The sequence below is a fragment of the Carcharhinus amblyrhynchos genome, chromosome 4 (genome assembly GCF_965287045.1).
Source record: "Carcharhinus amblyrhynchos chromosome 4, sCarAmb.v2.hapA, whole genome shotgun sequence".
Classification (NCBI taxonomy): domain Eukaryota; kingdom Metazoa; phylum Chordata; class Chondrichthyes; order Carcharhiniformes; family Carcharhinidae; genus Carcharhinus; species Carcharhinus amblyrhynchos.
This window is the reverse complement of record NC_137327.1, coordinates 16,556,246-16,576,538: the sequence shown is the minus strand read 5'-3', so window position 1 is coordinate 16,576,538 and position 20,293 is coordinate 16,556,246. Positions and strand designations below refer to the sequence as shown.

At 42.9% G+C, this 20,293-nt stretch overlaps 1 protein-coding gene across 1 annotated transcript in view; it reads left to right on the top strand.

The window, feature by feature from the left end:
• LOC145341803 (solute carrier family 66 member 2) overlaps positions 1-20,293 on the top strand; it is a 62,456-nt gene that overhangs the window by 9,137 nt on the left and 33,026 nt on the right. Inside the window, exon 3 of the mRNA XM_080186747.1 lies at positions 2,716-2,849. Within this exon, the coding sequence (XP_080042873.1) occupies positions 2,716-2,849 (134 nt within the window). The remainder of the gene's footprint in view (positions 1-2,715; positions 2,850-20,293) is intronic.

Here is a 20,293-nt window from a genome sequence, read left to right as displayed (position 1 = left end):
AGGAAGGATATAAATACATTGGAAGCAGTTCAGAGATCGTTTACTAGACTAATACCTGGAATGGGAGGAAGGGTTGTTGTAGGAGGAAAGGTTAGACAGATTAGGTTTGTATCTGCTGGAGTTTAGAAGAGTAAGAGGCAACTTGATTGAAACATATAAGATCCTGTGACAGGGTGGCTGTGGAAAGGGTGTTTCCTCTTTTGGGGTCACTATTTAAAGATGAAAGGTCACCCATTTAAAACAGAGATGAGGCAAAATTCTTTCTCTCAGACAGTTGTGAGTCTTTGGAACTCTCTTCCTGAACAGGCAGTGAAAGTAGAGTCTTTGAATATTTTTAAGGAAGAGGTGCATAGATTCTCAGTAAGTAAGGGGGCGATAGGTTATCAGGGGTAGGTGGGATGAGGATTTGAGGTGACTGTCAGATCAGCTGCGACCTTACTAAATGGAAAAGGGCAGAATGACATTCTCCTCTTCCTTGTTCATCTGTGAGACAAGAATTGATATTCTTCAAGATAACTCTTGGCTTCTTCAATCATTACCTTTTCTTGGAAATTAAGAAAATAAGGTAGTACATTATAAATCTGAGATGTCAGCTGTAGGATACAAGATCTGTAAAAGAAGTAAAGAAAGACTGGCATTGATACAAAGTGCTTTTTGTGACCACCGGATGCCTCAAAGCATTTTAAACCCAGCGAAGTACTATTGGAAGTGTGGCAGCCAATATGGGTTCGGTCAACTCCAGCAAACATCGATGTGATAACGATGAGGTTGTCTGTTTATTTTGTGGTGGTGAGGGATAAATGTTGACCAGGACACCGGAGATAACTCCCTTCCTCTCCTTCAAAATAGTGCCACTCGAGCTTTCACTCAAGCAGCTGGATGGGGCCTCACCATACCAAAGATGCAGTGTTGACAGCACAGTGTTCCCTCAGTACTGCATTGAAATGTCAACCTTGATTTTTGTGCTCTTATTTAACTTGTCATAGAAAAATGAAATGTGGGTCTTACTACTCTTGTTGTTATGGCTTCTTGAAGATTTGGACGCAGTTAATTGATAGAAACAGATAACACATAAGACAGCTGTGTCGCCAATGTTTAGAAACCATTTAACTTTCTGGCATCGCTTTCGAGTGCTCTTTCCTAAACGTTTTGACATTTTGTTGAAGTATGATTTGCAAATTGCAGGATAATCTCCAATATATCTCCAACAATGACCAGAAGACCAGAAGACATAGGAGCAAAATTAGGCCATTTGGCCCATTGAGTATACTCAGCAATTCGATGAAATCATGACATGAAAACCCTCAACTCTGCTACCCTGCCTTATCCCCATAACCCTTAAATACCTGACTGATGAAAAGTCTGTCTATCTCAGCCTTGAACGACCCAGCCTCTACACCCCTCTGTGGTAAAGAATACCACAGATTCACTACCCTCTGAGAGAAGAAAATTTTCCTCATCTCTGTCTTAAATGGATGACCTCTTACCCTGAGATTATGCCCTCTGGTCCTAAACTCTCCCACAAGGGGAAACAACCACTCAGCATCTACTCTGTCAGACCCCCTGAGAATCCTATATGTCTCAATAAGGTTGCCTCTCGCTCTTCTAAACTCTAAAGTTTTTGTGATTTATTTATGAGGACTCCCAAATCCCTCTCTTTGGTGGCTTTCTGCAGTCTTTCTCCATATAAATAATATTCAGCTCCTTTATTCTTCCTATCAGAGTGTATAACTTCACATTTTATTACATTATATTCCATCTGCCAAGTTTCGATCCACTCACTTAACCTGTCTATATCCCTCTGTAGACTCTTTGTGTAATCCTCACTATTTGCCTTCTTACCTACTTTAGTGTAATCCCCAAACTTGGCATTAGTACATGCACTTTCCTCACCCAAGTCACTCATATATATTGTAAATAATAGTAGCCCAAGTACTGATCCCTGGGACACTCCACTAATTTCAGGTTGCCATTCTGAAAATGCCCCACCTATCCCAACCTTTTGTCTTCCATTAGTTACCCAATCCTATATCCATGCTAATATACTACCCTGACACTATGTGCTCTTAACTTATTACCTTTTGTGTGGTACCTTATCAAATGCTTTTCGGAAATCCAAGTTTATTAAGTCTACTGGTTCCCTTTATCTATCCTGCTCGTTACCACCTCAAAAATTCAAATAACTTAGTCAGACATGATTTCCCCTTCACAAAGCCATTCTGACTCTATGGTGTTGTGTATAAAATGCAAGTTTTTACAGGAATTCACACTAAACTATTCGAACACGTGGAGGGATTTTCCAGCTGCGGTTGCCCCAGGACCAGAAAATCCCGCCCTAGGTCAACGGACTTTAGCATGGTCCGTGTCCCGCTCACTATGATTCCTGTGGTAGGCAGGATGGGAAAATTCCACCCATGGAGTATCCTGGCTGAGTGTTTAGTTGATGCACTTTCAAATGGGATTATTGAGTAGCACTCAGGGGCCTGGTTAATTTTCCGTTTTTACACAGGGGCGTCTTGCAGCCAGTTGTCACATCTAACTTGGTTGAAGTGAGCTCATTCAGCAAAGCCTGGAATCTTTGCCTTTTACCTGTTAGCCACTCATTGGATAAATTCCCACCGACCATTGGGTTAAGACATTTAAAAATTTTAAGACACTTAAAAACATTTTAAGATTCATGGAAACTTCTAACGACGTCACTCATTGTCTCTGCAGGTTTGGAAAACATTTTGAACTTACCCTCCTCTGGCAGAGTATTGTCCTGATAATCACCATGCTGGCCTTGTTACACTTGTGCTGTACTGTGCAGAGATCTTCCAGAGTGAGCACCAGTCGACACTTTTTTACAGGTTTGTACTTTCCTGTGTTGACAATAATATTCATGTGGGAATAAGTAATTGTCATTTTAGATTCTAAATAAGGGACACTGAAATCATATTGGAGTTGATGAATGAGAGCAAATGTTCATTTTGTTGTGAAGTTTGTTCACAAGTGGAGTTGAAACTTTTCCCTTTTCAGAATCATACTGTATAGTTTGGGGACAAAAGATCTGCATCAAACTGGAATTTAAATTGGACCCTAAGATACACAACGGAATATCAAAATCCCAGACCTGTGGTCTTGTACCTAGAAAGTTAGTACTTTGTCATTTAAGGCAGTCCCAACTGGCACACAATTTTTTGAACTTCATTTTTGCCATTGAGGAGCGTAGCAAAACGTGTTGTAGACAGAAAGTTACTTGTATGGATTTATCATAGAATAAAGGAGCTGGATATTATCTAAGCCAGTAGGAACACACTGCTACATTAGAAAGATATGAAAGCTTTTAATGGCACTAGTAGTGTTTATAGTGGTCGGGGCTTAAAAATGATAATTTAGAAATGGTAATAATCTTTCAGGACATTCAAGAAAAAATTGGAATATTAGTTTGAATGATGGTTTTGCTGTATACCATGATAATAACTAGAATAAGCGAAACAACAGTGGGTGGGATTTCACAGGCTCGCTCATCCCGAAACTATAAAATTCCACCTGAGGTCAACAGACCTCCCTATGCTTCACCCCTAGCTCCACTCCGATTCCTGTGGCGTGGTAAAATTCTGACCAGTGTCTCTGTCAGTGTTAATTTTCTTTACAACTGTTCACTCTGGCTCCATTTTTTAAACATTCCTCTTCCTCTTCAACTCTGAGCCTTCCTAGAAGGCAGAAAGGTTTTCCCTTTCATCTTCTTTCCTCATTCTCCTTCACTCTTCTGCCCTCCCTCTCCTTCATTCTTTTTCCCTTCATCTTCTTCCCTCTCTCTTCATTCTTCTTCCATTCATCTTCTTTCCCTCCTCTCCTTCACTCTTCTTCCCTTCATCTTCTTCCCTCCCTTCCTTCACTCTTCTGTTCCTTCATATTCTTCCCTTTCTCTCTCATTTGAATCCAACATGGTCATCCTGCCACTCCCACATGCAATCCACTATGATTTGTAGATCCTGGATGGTGAAACAAGTTTTTTGCTCCATTAAATGTTACAGCTTGTGCACGAAAAATATACATTAATAACTCCAGTAATGGGAGTTTGATGAAATGTTCTGAGTCTGAGAGCTAATGTAATGCTGAAATAACTGAGTGAGAATGTGCTGGAGACACAGACACAACACAAGCCAACAAGATAACACCAAAGCAGGAAGTACTCTTCACTGTCAGGAGAATAGCTGATATCCAGTTGCAGTGGGTCATACATCTGGGCCGTTCAACTATCTATCTCCCGTATGGAGAGGGATAACTCATTTTAATGAGCTGAAAAGGATGAGATCAGCACTGCCAGCGGGAATCTCTCTGACTTTTCCCTCTAGCAGCAGCACTTTGATATACTCCGGAGGGTTGCGGACTACCTTTCAGAATTATAAATGCAAAGTTCACACCTTTCCTCCTCCCTTAAACCTCCAGCGCCCTACACCGATGTTCCATTCCTCATTGTTATCAGCTTGCCTTAGGTAAACATCTGCATGCCATGTGGCTAGGTTCACCAATATCTCAAAAGCACTAGTTCCGTTAGCCTGACCAAACTGTCCCTCCCTTTAAGCAGCTTACTTTTTCCAATTGTACATAAAATATTTAACAAACAGAAATTTATTGCGCTTCTCTAATATTTTCATGTCGTTACTATTCTGGAAGATGCAAAGTGATTCAAGGATGTTGGGACAGATTTGGTAAGTGGGCAAGAACATGGCAAATGTGATATAATGTGAAAAAATGTGAGGTTATCCACTTAGGCAGGAGGAATAAATGTGTGGGATATTTCTTAAATCGTAAGATGCACGCAGTGACCTGGGGTTCCTCTCAAAGAGTATGTTTAAAGCAGGGATTGACAAATCTCTAAATATAATGACACAAGTGGATATGGGGATAGTGTGAGGAAGAGGCATTGAAGCGGATGGTCAGCCATGATTGTATTGAATGGACCTAATGACCTACTCCTGCACCTATTTCCTATGTTTACTTTCTATTATTAATCTATTCTGCTAACTTCAGGGATCCATGGACATTCACTTCATGGTCTCTTCCTTCTTCTCTTAGTATCCTCCCATTTATTGTGTAATCCTTTGCCTTGTTTGGCCTCCCCAAATGCATTACCTCGCATTCCTCTGGGTTCAATCATTGAATCATACAGTACAGAAGGGGACCATTTGGCCCATTGAATCCAACCACAATCCTAACCAGGCTCTATCTTCATAACCCCATGTATTTATCCTATCTGGTCGCTCTGACACTAAGGGGCAATTTAGCATGGCTGACCCACCTAACCTGCACATCTTTGTACTGTGGAAGGAAACTGGAGCACCCAGAGGAAACCCACGCAGATGCAGGAAGAACATGCAAACGCCACACAGACAGTGACCCAAACCAGGAATTGAACCCGGATCCCTGGCGCTGTGAGGCAACAGTGCTAACCATTACGCCACTGTCCCACCCCAATGTCATTCAAACGCTGAAGAGTGCATTCGGATTTGAACCCATGACCTCTTGATCTGCAGTCAAATACTCTAGCACTGTACAATACCTCCTCAGTTGAATTCCAATTGTCACTTTTCTTCCCAGCTGAGCAGTCCATTGATATCTTCCTGCAGTCTACAACAGTCTTCCTTGCCACCAATCTTTAGTGTTATCTGCCAAACTCTCTATGATTTCCCCTTACATTTACATCCAAATCATTAATATACACCATAAAAAGCAGAGGACATAGTTCTAAGAAGCAAGAGGCCTGGTACTGAGTGTTTTAAAATGCCATTATTATTTATTAAAAACATACATTATATGTAGAAAAGTTTGTTGATTATATTTTCTGATGCTTTATATGCATTTTACACTTCTGTTGTATTTGCAGTGCAATGCAAAAACAAGTGAGGATAAAAAATATTTGGGATTTGCTCCAGTCAATCTGTAGAGGTTCAAACTAAGCCATTTTTTGAATTCATTCCTGGGTGTCACTGGCTGGCCAGAACTTATTACCCACCCATAGTTGCCCAAGGGCAGTTGAGAGTCAACCACATTGCTCTGCAATCACATGTAGGCCAGACGAGGTGAAGACGATAGATTTCCTGCCCTAAAGAACATTAGTGAACCAGATGGGTTTTTCCGACAGTTGACAATGGTTTCATGGTCATCAGTAGATCCTTAATCCAGATTTTTAGTTTTATTGAATTCAATTCCACCATTAGCTGAGTTTCTGAAATAATAGTCCTGCGATAATACAACCAGGCCATCACCTCCACAATGAATTAAATTGAATTAAAGAAGCAATCAGGAAACAATTTTGAGAACTTATTGGCAATTATTACTGTGCAACAGAAAAAAAATGTTAAGTGCATTTTGTTTGTGGACAATATGTTTGAACTCAGCTGGGTATCAATTCCGGCATAAAATGCATTATTACTTGATGTGCTACAATACCAGTGCTAAGCAAGACAGAGTTAAGTCAGTGATGTTGATTAATCTGAAAGCAATTAAAAAATTAATAGCATCAGTCTAAATAATTTAGTTATGAAGAAGCCATTCAATTTTAATTATCTGTGAGCTTCAAAAATAAAATTTGAATGTCTTCTATCATTTTACTTTAATTATCAAAGAGCTGTGCGCTTCATGGGTGAAATGTAAATGGCATCATTTAGTTTCGGAAACATGTTGCGTTGATTTATCTGGGCCCTTGTGCAAATCTATCTCTTAAATAAAGTACTTGCTTCTTACATTATTGTAGATGATTTCTGCTTTCCAGAACTATCAGGGACTCGGTTTGATTCCTGGCTTGGGTCCCTGTCTATGCGGAGACTGCACATTCTCCCTGTGTCTGCGTGGGTTTCCTCCAGGTGCTTTGGTTTCCTCCCACAGTCCAAAGATGTGCAGGTTAGGTTGATTGGCCATGCTAAATTCTCCCTCTGTGTACATGAACAGGTGCCGGAGTATGGCGATTAGGGGATTTTGACAGTAACTTCATTGCAGTATGAATGTAAGCCTACTTGTGACATTAATAAAATAAACTTTCAACTTTTTTAAACATTCTATGTTGATCCCCTGCGCCTAACCTTTAATCCTTGATACAAGCTTTCACCCCTCTCCTCGACTTTGAAAATGTGGGCAATTGACATTGATTGTTAAGGCTTATAAGAACATAAGAACATAAGAAATAGGAGCAGGAGTAGGCCATCCAGCCCTTCGAGCCTGCCCCGCCATTCAATAAGATCATGGCTGATCTGTCGCTGCTCAGTTCCACTTTCCCGCCTTCTCCCCATAACCCTTAATCCCCTCTCTTATGTTTATCTTATCTCATGATGGCCAATTAGTTTGACAAACATGAGTCTGAGGAATGTTAGAGGAGACAATTACTCTCTGAATCAGAGTTAGGCAACACTAATAGGCACTGTTCTTACTCAGAACTCCTGTGATCTCAATGCTGTCAAGACTCTACACTTAAGACATCTGGGCAGCCATTCCATAATTCCTAGATGCTTGCCCACAGCCCCACCCACCCCAAGGCTGGTCACACTCCTACTTTCTGTCTTGGTGTCTCATCCAATCAGCTCCTGAAGCTGGTCTCCTTCAGTCTCATCACACCCTTTCCCCCATGAGCCCTGCACCCACAGACACCCTATACCATCATGCCACTAACAGCTCAGTAACTCAGACTCATTTTCAGTTCCTTACTACATAGGCTGCAAACTCATTTGAGGCTGTGAGCACGGTTTAAAGTTGACAGGCTAAAGGCTTTAGGACAACACACACTAGCAGTGGGCCCTATCCCGGAGGAGGCCTCTCCCCACCCTAACACCCTTGAACCATACCCTTCTGCAGCTGGCCACTGGACACTGTCCTCCCTGGTAGTGAAGAGGACTACTCACCTCCTTCCTCCCTCGTGGCACCTGCTTCCTGTTTTCAAAAGACAGTAGTAGTACTTTGTGCCTGCGTGGTATCACACTGAAGGGCAAGAAGATACAATTAGGCCTGAGGATTTGACTTAAACCTCGCTAATGATTTAGGTTCACGTGTTCAAGCCTTTCCTGGGCGGTGAACCTGATTGCATCCTCGGGAAGGGCCTGGGAACATCACAATTGGAAATCTTGCCAGCGCAAATCCTGTCCTCAGCCTCTCAGGAGATGCTGTGGCCATGACGGGATTTGCACCTGTGGCTAATGGACCTGCAAAATGGCGCCCGTTGACTCGGTCACCTCTTCCCACTGTCACCAGAGCTGATTCCTGCCCTCAGGGGAATGAGGATGCCCATCCTGTTCACTGTCTGGGCCAGGGCATCCAAGTAAGAAGTCTCACAGCACCAGGTTAAAGTCCAACAGGTTTATTTGGTAGTAAACACCACTAACTTTCGGAGCGCTGCTCATTCGTCAGGTGAGTGGGTAGTTCTGATCGCAAACAGGGCATATAAAGGCACACACGGTTTACAGAATACTGATTAGAATGTGAGCCTTTACAGCTAATCAGCTAATTAAGTCTTAAAGGGACATGAACCCAAGATCCTGGCTGAGGCCTCTGATCTTCGGATAAACGTTCTCCAAGGCGGCCTTCACGAGACACGACAGCACAGAGTCGCTGAGCAGAAACTGATAGTCAAGTTCTGCAGACATGAGGACAGCCTCAACCGGGATCTTGGGTTCATGTCACACTATCTGTAACCCCACCTGACTTGCCTGAGCTTGCAACATCTCACTTACTGTCCTATCTGGAGACAATACACATCTCTTTAACCTATGCTTAATGCTATCTCCACCCATATTGCCTGCACCTTTAAGACTTGATTAGCTGATTAGCTGTAAAGACTCACATTCTAATCAGTATTCTGTAAACTGTGTGTGTCTTTACATGCCCTGTTTGTGATCAGAACTCCCCACTCACCTGATGAAGGAGCAGCGCTCCGAAAGCTAGTGGTGTTTACTACCAAATAAACCTGTTGGACTTTAACCTGGCGTTGTGAGACTTCTTACTGTGTTTACCCCAGTCCAACACTGGCATCTCCACACCAGGGTCCCCAAGGCAACATCGGGAAACCTGGATTCCAATCTGTAGATCTTACGGCCGTTTTCTTCTAAGGAGGTTTCCTCTGTTGCCTGCACCTAGTATGCACTTCACTTCAAGGGGTGCTTGCTGCCTTTAAGTGGCCATTACAAGAAGTCCAGTTTCCAACTGATCAAACAGTATGCGATGAATGAGTGGTATTGATTGCATGCCTGACTGGGGTGGCACGGTGGCACAGTGGTTAGCACTCTGCCTCACAGTGCCAGGGACCCGGGTTCAAATCCAGTCACTGTCTGCGAGGAATTTGCACATTCTCCCTGTGTCTGCATAGGTTTCCTCTGGTTGTTCCAGTTTCCTCCTACAGTCCAAGATGTGTAGATTAGGTTGATTAACCTTGAAAAATTGCCAGGGGGATTAGCAGGGTAGATATGTTGGGTTATGGGGATAGCGTCTGGATGAGATTGTTGTCAGTGCAGTCTTGATGGGCCAAATGGCCTCGTTCTACACCGTAAGGATTCCATGATAATCAGCAGGCAGCATGAAAATTACATGAATACTACCTGAGTCAATGCTAACTGGCGATGCAGTATGCTTCCTGTCTCCCATGAGGCCACTTTCATACGTGTTTGACATTCTGACTCGAGTATTGTTGAAAGTCTTTAACTGTTTAATGAAGAAAATAAATAAACTGAGCTGTTTCTTCACTGATAATTAGAATAGAAGATGTGCCAGTGTGAAATTTGAGCTAACAAAGTTATTCTTCTTTCACCAAAAATCACTGGGACTATGTTCGGATTTATGTTTACTTCACATCTTTATGAAAGGGGAAATCTTTGGTTCTTGTTGTTATTTTAGTTTTATGTGTTGTTGTCAAATAGATTTTTTAAAGTGTCTTATTTTTAAGGGAGATAAATAAGACATCTACGGGGGTTCATGCGGCACATTTAAACTGACACAGCACAAAATGAATCGTTATTAATATTTTGATTAATGCAGAGTTGAGACCTGATTCCTTTGTGAGGAACACAGACTTTGAGTGTTTGGAACTTTTTTGCCATCTGGTCTTTTTTTTTACATAAATTTAGTCACCATTGTTTCCTGAAGGACATTCTTTATGTTTTAATTAGGTGTGAGCATCTGCAGGCTCAACATAGGAACGTAGGAATTAGAGGCAGAAGGAGGCAAATTCAGCCCTTTGAGCCTGTGCTGTCATTCATTCAGATCATGGCTGATGTCTCCATGGTCTCAAATCCACCTTCCCACCTGTTCCCCATATCCCGTTATCCTTTTGTTATAAGAAATATACCTATCTCCTTCGTGAAACCGTTAAACAATTCAGACTCCACTGCGCCTTGAGGCAGTGAGCTCCACAAGTTCACCACCCTCTGCGAGAAGTATTTCCTCCTCATCTCAGTTTTAAATCTACCGTCTCTCAATCTACACCTGTGACCACTTGTTCAAGGTTGCCCCATAAGAAAAAGCATTTGGTCCCTGACTCACTGGCAGGTTATGGACATCAGAACCAAGCTTGGCCCTACACAACGCATGTCTTTATGTTTACTTCACATATTTCCCAGTAAGAGTCAATGGCAAATGATCGAGGACAACAAAAACAGCAACATGTATTTATGTAGAACCATTAATGCAGTCATATGCTCCAAGATGCTTTGTGGCAGCGTCATCAGGCATATTTGGGATTGAACTCATAAGGAGATATTTAATCATGTGTCCAAAGGCTTGGTCAAAGAGGTAGGACGGGATTGCACCCCCCTCATCTCCTCCCCACAGTGTTTATTACGGTGGTGGAGATGGCCAACCATTGGCTGGTGGTGAAATCTTCCAGCAGTCCAGCCACTGTCAACGAGGCTTCCCATTGCCTGCACCCTCTACAGCCAAGGAACCCACAGTGGGGAGATGGAAGGGTTATGGAGGTCGCTGTCGGCCAGACCCGAAGATCCCACTGCCAGGATTGACCAGAACATCCTGCTTGTAGGTTTTAAGCGTTGCTGAGAAGGAGGGGAGAGAGATAAAGGAGCTTGGGGAGAGGGCTGCAGAGCTCAGGAGCTATTTCCAATGCTGGGGATCTCTCATCCTGCTGGTATCAGCCAGCACAGCACAGAGATGAACCCTCTCGGTAACGACGGTTGCATTTCATACAATGAAGTGCACCCCCCTACCTTCGCAGAAACAACTTGCAAAGCCTTTAACATTTCAAAGCATAACTTCAAAGTCTTCCCTTTTAATCAAAGATCTTTCACGGCACTATCCGAATATCCTTCATCAGAAAATGACGAGTGCCGCATAATTAACCACACCATTAATAAAGAGCAGAGAATTCTGTAGGAGTCCTGGCTAACAGGCCTCCCCTGACTAACGCCACCCAAACAGACTGGTTATTTATCTTGCTTGCTGTCTGACATTGCTGTATGCAAATTAGCTCACAGGTTGACTCGCAGAACTCCACTTCAGACACTAATTGGATGTGAAGCACTTTGTGATGTTTTGAGAACACAGTGAAGCACTATATCAATACAAGTTGTTTTTTATATACCTCAAACCTTCCTTGTAGAGCTTCTGAGAATCAGCAGGAATAATAAGCTCTGGGACTTCAGTGGTTCACTCTGCCTGACTTCAAAGGTTTGCTGATTTATTCACGAAGCCAGAACCATTCTGCTGTCATGCATCAGTGTAACTACATTAAGTTAAAATCAATAATAAACAATTCATAGAATTCAGGCTGCTGTTTGGAGTGTTTTGATAAAAATGTGCAAGATCGGATCATTTGACTTCTGTGGACTGGATTAACCTATCCGTAATGTCTCCGCATTGACGATTTTGAGGTGAACTACTCTGGAGATGTCACAGCATCATGGGAAACATGAGATCCAAATTAATTTCAATTACGTTGTTTTTCTTTATGTAATCATTACCAAGTAATGAAGCTTGGTAAGATAAAGTCAATATACAGAAGATAGTAATCAATCCAGTGACATCCACCATTTAAGATGGTGGATGTTCATACAACAGACAAGAAAATATGGAATAAGAAAAATCTGTTGGTCCATCGAACCTTTTCCCAGGATCGAAGTGTCAATTAATCGGGGGCCTAGGTTGAGAGTGAGAGGGGGAAGTCTAACAGAGATGTAAGAGACAAGTTAATCCTGGAACATGCTGCCAGAGGAAGCAGATTCTATAACAATGTTCAAGGGGCATCTGGATAGATAGATGAATACAGTAAGAAGTCTCACAACACCAGGTTAAAGTCCAGCAGGTTTATTTGGTAGCAAAAGCCACTAGCTTTCAAAGCGCTGCTCCTTCGTCAGATAACATTACTTATCTGACAAAGGGGCAGCGCTCTGAAAGCTAGTGGCTTTTCCTACCAGATAAACCTGTTGGACTTTAATCTGGTGTTGTGAGATTTCTTACGGTGTTTACCCCAGTCCAATGCCGGTATCTCCACATCATAGATAGATGAATAGGCAGGAAATAGAGGGATATGGACTATGTAGAGTCAAGTAAATATTAGACCAGAGAGACATTAGTGTCGGCACAACTTAGGTGGGCCAGAGGGCCTGTTCCAGTGCTGAACTGTTCTTCATTCTTTCTTCAAAATCAACCTATTTACACAGAGTTAAAATTAAGCCCAACAGTCCTCAATTTACATAGTTAGTAATTTTTAATAGGTTGGAAAAGTTACAGTAAAAAGATCTAATGGAGAAATTTGGAATATTTATAGGAAAGTAGTTTTGTGGTTTTCATCTTTCCCAAATCTAAACCTCATTCAAATTCCGAATGAAATATACTGGGAACACAGTTATGCCAATAGAATTAGAACAAGAATAGTATAGTCTGTCCTTTGACTGAGTACCCAAGCTGTTTCACACTGTTATCTGCTTGCTTCTTTAAAAAGAATCAGTTTGAAACACTGCTCTGTTTGATGGAGATCGATCCTGTCAGTGTTACATCAGCATAAAAGAAGATAGGAAGAGTTTTTTTCAAAATATAGAAGGTAAGAGAGAGGCAAAAATAGACATGGACCCCTGGAAAAGTAAAAGGCTGGAGAAGTAATAATGGGAAACAAACCATTGGCAGAGGACTTGAATAGTTACTTTTCATCACTCTTCATGGTGGAAGACACTAGTGGAATGCCAGAGCTCCAGGAGAGTCAGGGGGCACTGGTAAGTGTAGTGGCCATCACTCAGGAGAAGATTCTGGGGAAACTGAAAGTCTGAAGGTGGATAAATATTCTGGATTGGGAACTACACCCCAGGGCTCCAAGAGATAGTTGAGGAAATTGTGGAGGCATTGGTGGTGATCTTTCAGGAATCACTGGAGGCAGGGAGGATACCAGAAGACTGGAAAGTAGCGAATGTAACACTGCTGTTTAAGAAGGGAGGGAGGCAGCAGACGGGAAATTAATCAGGCCAGTTAGCCTGACTTCGGTCATTGGCAAGATTTTAGAGTCCATTATTAAAGATGAGATCGCAAAGTACTTGGAAGTGCATGATAAAATAGACTGAGTCAGCACGGCTTTGTCAAGGGGAGGTCATGTCTGACAAATCTGTTAGAGTTCTTTGAGGAGGCAACAAGGAAGTTAGATAAGGGAGAACCAATGGATGCGATTTATTTAGATTTCCAGTAGGCCTTTGACAAGGGTGCCACATAGGAGACTGTTAAATAAGTTAAGTGCCCATGGTGTTAAGGGTAAGATTCTGGCATGGATAGAGGCTGACCAGCAGAAGGCAAAGAGTGGGGATAAAGGGTCTTTTTCTGGATGGCAGCTGGTGACTAGTGGTGTGCCTCAGGTGTCAACGCTGGGACCACAATTTTCACAAAATACATTAACGATTTGGAAGAAAGAACGGAAGGCACTGTTGCTAAGTTTGCAGATGATACAAAGATATATAGAGGGACAGTTGTATTGAGGAAACGGGGAGGGGGGAGGTGCAGAAGGACTTGGACAGGTTAGGAGAATGGACAAAGAAGTGGCAGATGGAATACAATGTGGAAATGTGTCAGGTTATGCACTTTGGAAGGAGGAACGGAGGCATAGACTATTTTCTAAATGGAAAAATGCTAAGGAAATCAGAAACACAAACGGACTTGGGAGTCATTGTTCAAGATTCTCTTAATGCTAGCATGCACATTCAGGTGGCAGCTAGGAAGACAAATAATAGCATTCATGTCGAGAGGGCTAGAATTCAAGAGCAGGGATGTACTTCTGAGGCTGTATGAGTCTCTGGTCAGACCCCATTTGGAGTATTGTGAGCAGTTTTAGGCTCCATATCTTAGGAAGGATGTGCTGGAAAGGGTCCAGAGGAGGTTTACAAGAATGATCCCTGAAATGAGGGGCTTGTTGTATGAGGAACAGTTGATGACTCTGGGTCTATACTCATTGAAGTTTAGAAGGTTGAGGGGGGATCTAACTGAAACTTACAGGGTACTGCGAGGGCTGGATAGAGTGGACATGGAGAGGATGTTTCCACTAGTAGGAAAGCTAGTAGGAAACTAGGGGGCACAACCTCAGGCAAAAAGGATGATCCTTTAAAACAGAGATGAGGAGGAATTGCTTCAGCCAGGGAGTGATGAATCTGTGGAACTCTTTGCTGCAGAAGGCTGTGGAGGCCAGGTCATTAGGTGTCTTTAAGACAGAGATAGATAGGTTCTTGATTAATAAGGGACCAGGGTTATGGGGAAAAGGTAGGGGAATGGGGATGAGAAAAAAATCAGCCATGATTGAAAGGCAGGGCAGACTCAATGGGCCGAGTGGCCTAATTCTGCTCCTATGCCTTATGGTTTTATGGTCCTATAAATGGATTAATTTCCTTTGAACGGCATAAAACAAGTGTTAAAGCTCAATATAGAGATGGAAGTGCCTGAGAATCCATACAGTTTACATTTGAATCAAAGTGTTTGCCTTCACAATGTTGACCTCAACAGATATTGGAGCAATTGTTAACTTCAATCCAGAATGATCGTGAACTTGATAGAGCTGCAGAAACCAGCCTTGGCAGACCAGCACCATTTCAAAGCTGGAACCTTGTCAGCGTGGCACAACCTGAGAGCATTCAGTCAGTGTTCACTGGCAGGTTGCCATAATGGGGGCTGAAAATCCATTGGCTCCTTTGGGTGGGCTAGGCTGGTGGTAAAATAGTGTGGAGTGGGTGGGGTGGAGGTTGGAGGAATGGGGAGATGGGGGTTGGGTGGAACCCAGTGGCCAGCATTGGGCTGAATTATTTTCCTGGATCTGGGAGGATCTTTCCTGCTCCTAATAACCAAAACCAGTCTGTCTATGTTGCTAGATTGATATCTGGAGGTCTTCTGGCCCACTGCTGCTTATATGTTTGATTATTTTTAAGGATCACCAGTTAGGCTGTCCACAGGCTGGACAGAATGTGCATGGCACAGAGTCTGCTTTGTTTCCGAAAATTCGAAGTAACTAATATAGTGTTTTTTTTTGTTCATGGGATGTGGCCATTGCTGGCTGCCCAGCATTTATTGTCCGTCTCTGGGGGCAGTTAAGAGTTGCTGTGGGCCTGGAGTCACATGTAGGCCAGACCAGGTAAAGACGGCAGATTTCCTTCCTTAAAGCACATAAGAACCTAAGAATATAAGAACATAAGAGGACATTAGTGAACCAGATGGATTTTTACAACCATTGACAGTGGTTTCATGGTCACCATTAGACTTTCAATTCTAGATTTTATTGAATTCAAATTTCACCATTTACCATGGTGGAATTTGAATCTGGGTCCCCAGAACATTACTAGTCCAGTGACATACCATTGTGCCATCCCATTCCCAAAATGTTCCAGCTGGCATACTTAAGCGGCTATTTACAGCGTCTACGAGGTGATCAAGGTGCCACCTCCCATTACTAAAATCATCCATTCTTCAGAAAAGGTATGGGGTGGACAGCAGAGAAAAATGTTCCCCGCTAAGCTTGAGGCTCTATGTATCAATGCAAGGTGGAACCATTGTCTATGAGTTAACCTGCACTTTAATCATATTGTGCTGAATGAAAGAAGCCAATGCTGTGATACTTCAATTTTTAATAACACTTACATAAGAACATAAGAAATAGGAGCAGGAGTGGGCCATCTAGCTCTTCGAGCCTGCCCCGCCATTCAATAAGATCATAGCTGATCTGAAGTGGATCAGTTCCACTTTCCCGCTTTCTCCCCATAACCCTTAATTCCCTTGTCTATCAAAAACCTATCTACCCGTGACTTAAATATATTTAGCAAGGTAGCCTCCACCACTTCAATGGGCAGAGAATTCCAGAGATTCACCACCCTTTGAGTGAAGAAGTTCCTCCTCAACTCTGATCTAAACTGCGCCCCCCCCCCACTTTATCTTGAGGCTGTGCCCTCTAGTCCTGCTATCCTTTCTAAGCAGGAAGAATCTCTCTACCTCTGCTCTATCCATCCCCTTCATTATCTTATACGTCTCTATAAGATCCCCCCCTCATCCTTCCAAACTCCAATGAGTACGGACCCACTTTTCTATCACAGACTTCTCTGGAATGTTTGTGCTTGACAGGCAATGACATCAGTTTTCCTAGTTAAGTCTTCCAGTGAGAGTGTGTTTGTGACAGGCAAGCGCTTGCCATCCATGGCTAGAACAATGATTAAAAGTGTCTGCAAGTAATGCACACAAAAAAAAATTGCACCTTCTACTGTCATGTGGAGTAGCTTTCAGATTTCAGTTCTCTGTAGTTTGTTCCCAATGTTCAGTTGGTGTTTTGCATCTGCTCTCGAGAAGGAGCCAGAAAGAGATCAGTGCACCTGGCGTGTCCATATGGGAATATCAGCAGTCATTGGCATCAAATTTTAATTCCATGGAAATAAATTTCAGAACTGAAGCTCCACAAAAAGAGTATGATCTACTCAACCACTTAATTGTATAGTTCAGCATGAACTCCAGTGGTACATTAAATTCAGAATTTTTAATAGATGGTTGTCATTCAGATGTAAAGGTAATACTAGACAAACTAATGGGGGCTAAAGGCAGCTGAGTCCCTTGGCCCTGTTGGCTTGCACCCTAGGATCCTAAAAGAAGTAGCTACAGAGATATTGGATGTATTGGTTGTAGTCTTTCAAAAATCCTACTGGAGAATTAGAAAACAACCGGTATGACACTCCTATTCAAAAAGGGAGAGAAATAATAAACAAGTAACTTTACGCCAATTAGTTTAATATCTGTTTTTGGAGAAATTGATTATTAAGGAAGTAATAGAAACACATTTGGAAAATCATAATCTAATCAAGCAGAGTCAGCATGGCTCCACGAAAGGGAAATCATATCTGACTAATTTATTAGAGTTTTTCAAGGATCAGTAACAGTGGTTAGAGGAGAACCTGTAGATGTGCTGTATTTGGACTTCCAGAAGGTGTTCGACAAGGTACCTCACAAAATGTTAAGTCATAAGACAAGACCCCATGGTGTTGGAGGTAGTATGTTGTCATGGATAGAGACTTGGCTGATGGATGGGAAACAGGGAGTGGGAATAAGGGATCCTTTTTCAGGTTAGTGACCTGTAACCAGCGGGGTTCCACAGGGATCAGCACTGGGACTGCAACTGTTTATAATATATATTCATGACTTGGAAGAAGGAAGCAAGTGTACTGGAGCCAAATTTGCAGATAACATAAAAATAGGTGGAAAGGCAAGTTGTGCGAGGGATACAGTTTACGAAGATTTATCGATAGGTTAAGTAAGTGGGCAAAAAGTTGACAAATGGAGTACAGTGTGAGAAAATGTGAAGTTAATTTTGGAAGGGAGAACAAAAGAACAGAATATTATTTAAATGGAGAAAAACTGCAGAAAGCTACAACACAAACAAACTTGGGGATACTTGTGCATGAAACACAGAAACTCTAACACATAGGGTGCAGCAGGTAATCAGGAAGGCTGATGCAATGTTGGCCCATATTTCAAGGGGGTTGGAGAATAAGAGAAGGGCAATCTTGCTGCAACTGTACAAGATACTGATGAGAACAGCATGTGGAATACCGTGAGCAGTTTTAACCTCCTTATCTAAGGAAAGATATTGAGCGGAAGTCCCTCAGAAAAATTCTAATTGCCAAACAGGTGGGAAAATGGAGGAAGTGCCAGCCTGGCACTGCCAGGGTTCCAGACAGGCAGTGCCATGCTGGAACTGCCCAATGGGCACTGCCCGGTCCTGCCCAAGACAACCCATGGTGCTTCAATGGTCCCCCATACCACCAGCAAAGCCGTCACATCAGGTTCCCCCCAAAGTTGGTGGGGACTGTCTGTGATCCTCACTGGTGAGGGCCTCCACCACCGAGGTCCGAAAGATAAGTCAGCCCCAGGAATTCCAGGCTCACTAATTACATTAAAATAAGCTCATCAACATTTAAATCAGGCTCGTACCCGGGAAGAATGCGAGGCTGACTATGCCAGCAGAACGGGGCAGATGTTGGGAAAGGCGAGAGATTTTCCCCTCCTGTTCATATTTCCCACCCTGCTATGCAACTCGACCAGTGCAGCAGGGCTGAGATAGATAGATTCTTGATCTATAAGGGAACCAAAGGTTCCGGGGAAAGGGCAGGAAAGTGGACATGAGAAATGTTAGATCAGCCATGATCCTATTGAATGGTGGAGCAGGCTCAAAGGGCCAAATGACCTACTCCTGTTCCTTTTTTTAATTCATTTGTGGGACACGGGCATCGCTGGCTGGCCAGCATTTATTGCCCATCCCTAGTTTCCCTTGAGAAGGTCCTCTTGAATTACTGCAGTCCATGTGCTGTGGGTTGACCACAATACCATGAGGAAGGGAATTCCAGGATTTTCACCCAACGACTGCAAAGGACTGGCAATACATTCCCAAGTCAGGAAGATGAGTGGCTTGGAGGAGAACTCGTAGGTGGTGATGTTCCCATGTATCTGCTGTCCTTGTCCTTCTAGATGGAAGAGGTTGTGAGTATGGAAAGTGCTGTCTAAGAATCTTTGGTGAATTGTTGCAGTGCATTTTGTAGATAGTACACATTGCTGCTACTGAGCATCAGTGATGGAGGGATTAGATGTTTGTAGATGTGGTGTCAATCAAACGGGCTGCTTTGTCTTGGATGGTGGCAAGCTTCTTGACTGTTGTTGGAGCTGCACCCATCCAGGCAAGTGGGGAGTATTCCATCACACTCCTGACTTGTGCTTTGTAGATGATGGATGGGCTTTGGGGAGTCAGGAGGTGAGTTTCTCACCGTAGCATGCTTAGCCTCTGACCTGCTCTTGTAGACACTGTGTTTATGTGATGAATCCAGTTGAATTTCTGGTCAATGATAACCACAAGGATGTTGACAGTAGGAAATTCAGTGATGGTTACACCATTGAATGGGTGGTGGATAGAGTGTCTCTTATTGGTGATGGTCATTGCCTCACATTTGTGTGGTGTGAATGTTACTTGCCACTTGTCAGCCCAAGCCTGGATATTGTCCAGATCTTGTTGCAATTGAACATGTACTGCTTTAATATCTGAGGAGTCCAGAATGGTGCTGAACATTTTGCAATCATCAGTGAACATCCCTACTCCTGACCTTATGACAGAGAGGTCATTGATGAAGCAGCTGAAGATGGTTGGGCCCAGCGCACTACCCTGAGGGACTCCTGCAGAGATGTCCTGGAGCTGAGATGACTGACCCTCCACAACCACAGCCATCTTCCTATGTACCAGGTATGACTCCAACCAACGTAGTGCTTGTCCCTGATACCCACTGATTCCAGTTTTGCTTGGGCTCTTTGATGCCACTCTTGATGTCAAGGGCAATCGCTCTCCCCTCACCTCTGGAATTCAGCTCCTTCATCCATGTTTGAACCAAGGCTGTAATGAGGTCAGTAGCTGAGTGACCCTGGCAAAACCCAAACTGACTCTCACTGAGCAGGTGCTGCTTGATAGCACTGCTGATAACCCCCTTCCACCACTCTACTGATGATCGAGAGTAGACTGATTGCATAGTAATTGGCTGGGTTGGATTTGTACCGTACAGGACATACCTGGGCAACTTTCCACATTGTTGGGTAAATGCCAGTGTTGTAACTGTCCTGAAAGAGCTTGGCTAGAGGAGTGGCAAGTTCTGGAGCACACGTCTTCAGTAGTATTGCTGGAATGTTATCAGGGCTCATTGCCTTTGCAGTATCAAGTGCCTCTAACCTTCTATTTCTTTTCCTGTGGTCTATTAAAAAAATTATCTCTAAACTTGAATTCAATAAATAAGTAAGCAATATTAGACCCATGCATTGTTGAATGTTTTATATTTTACGTTTGCTG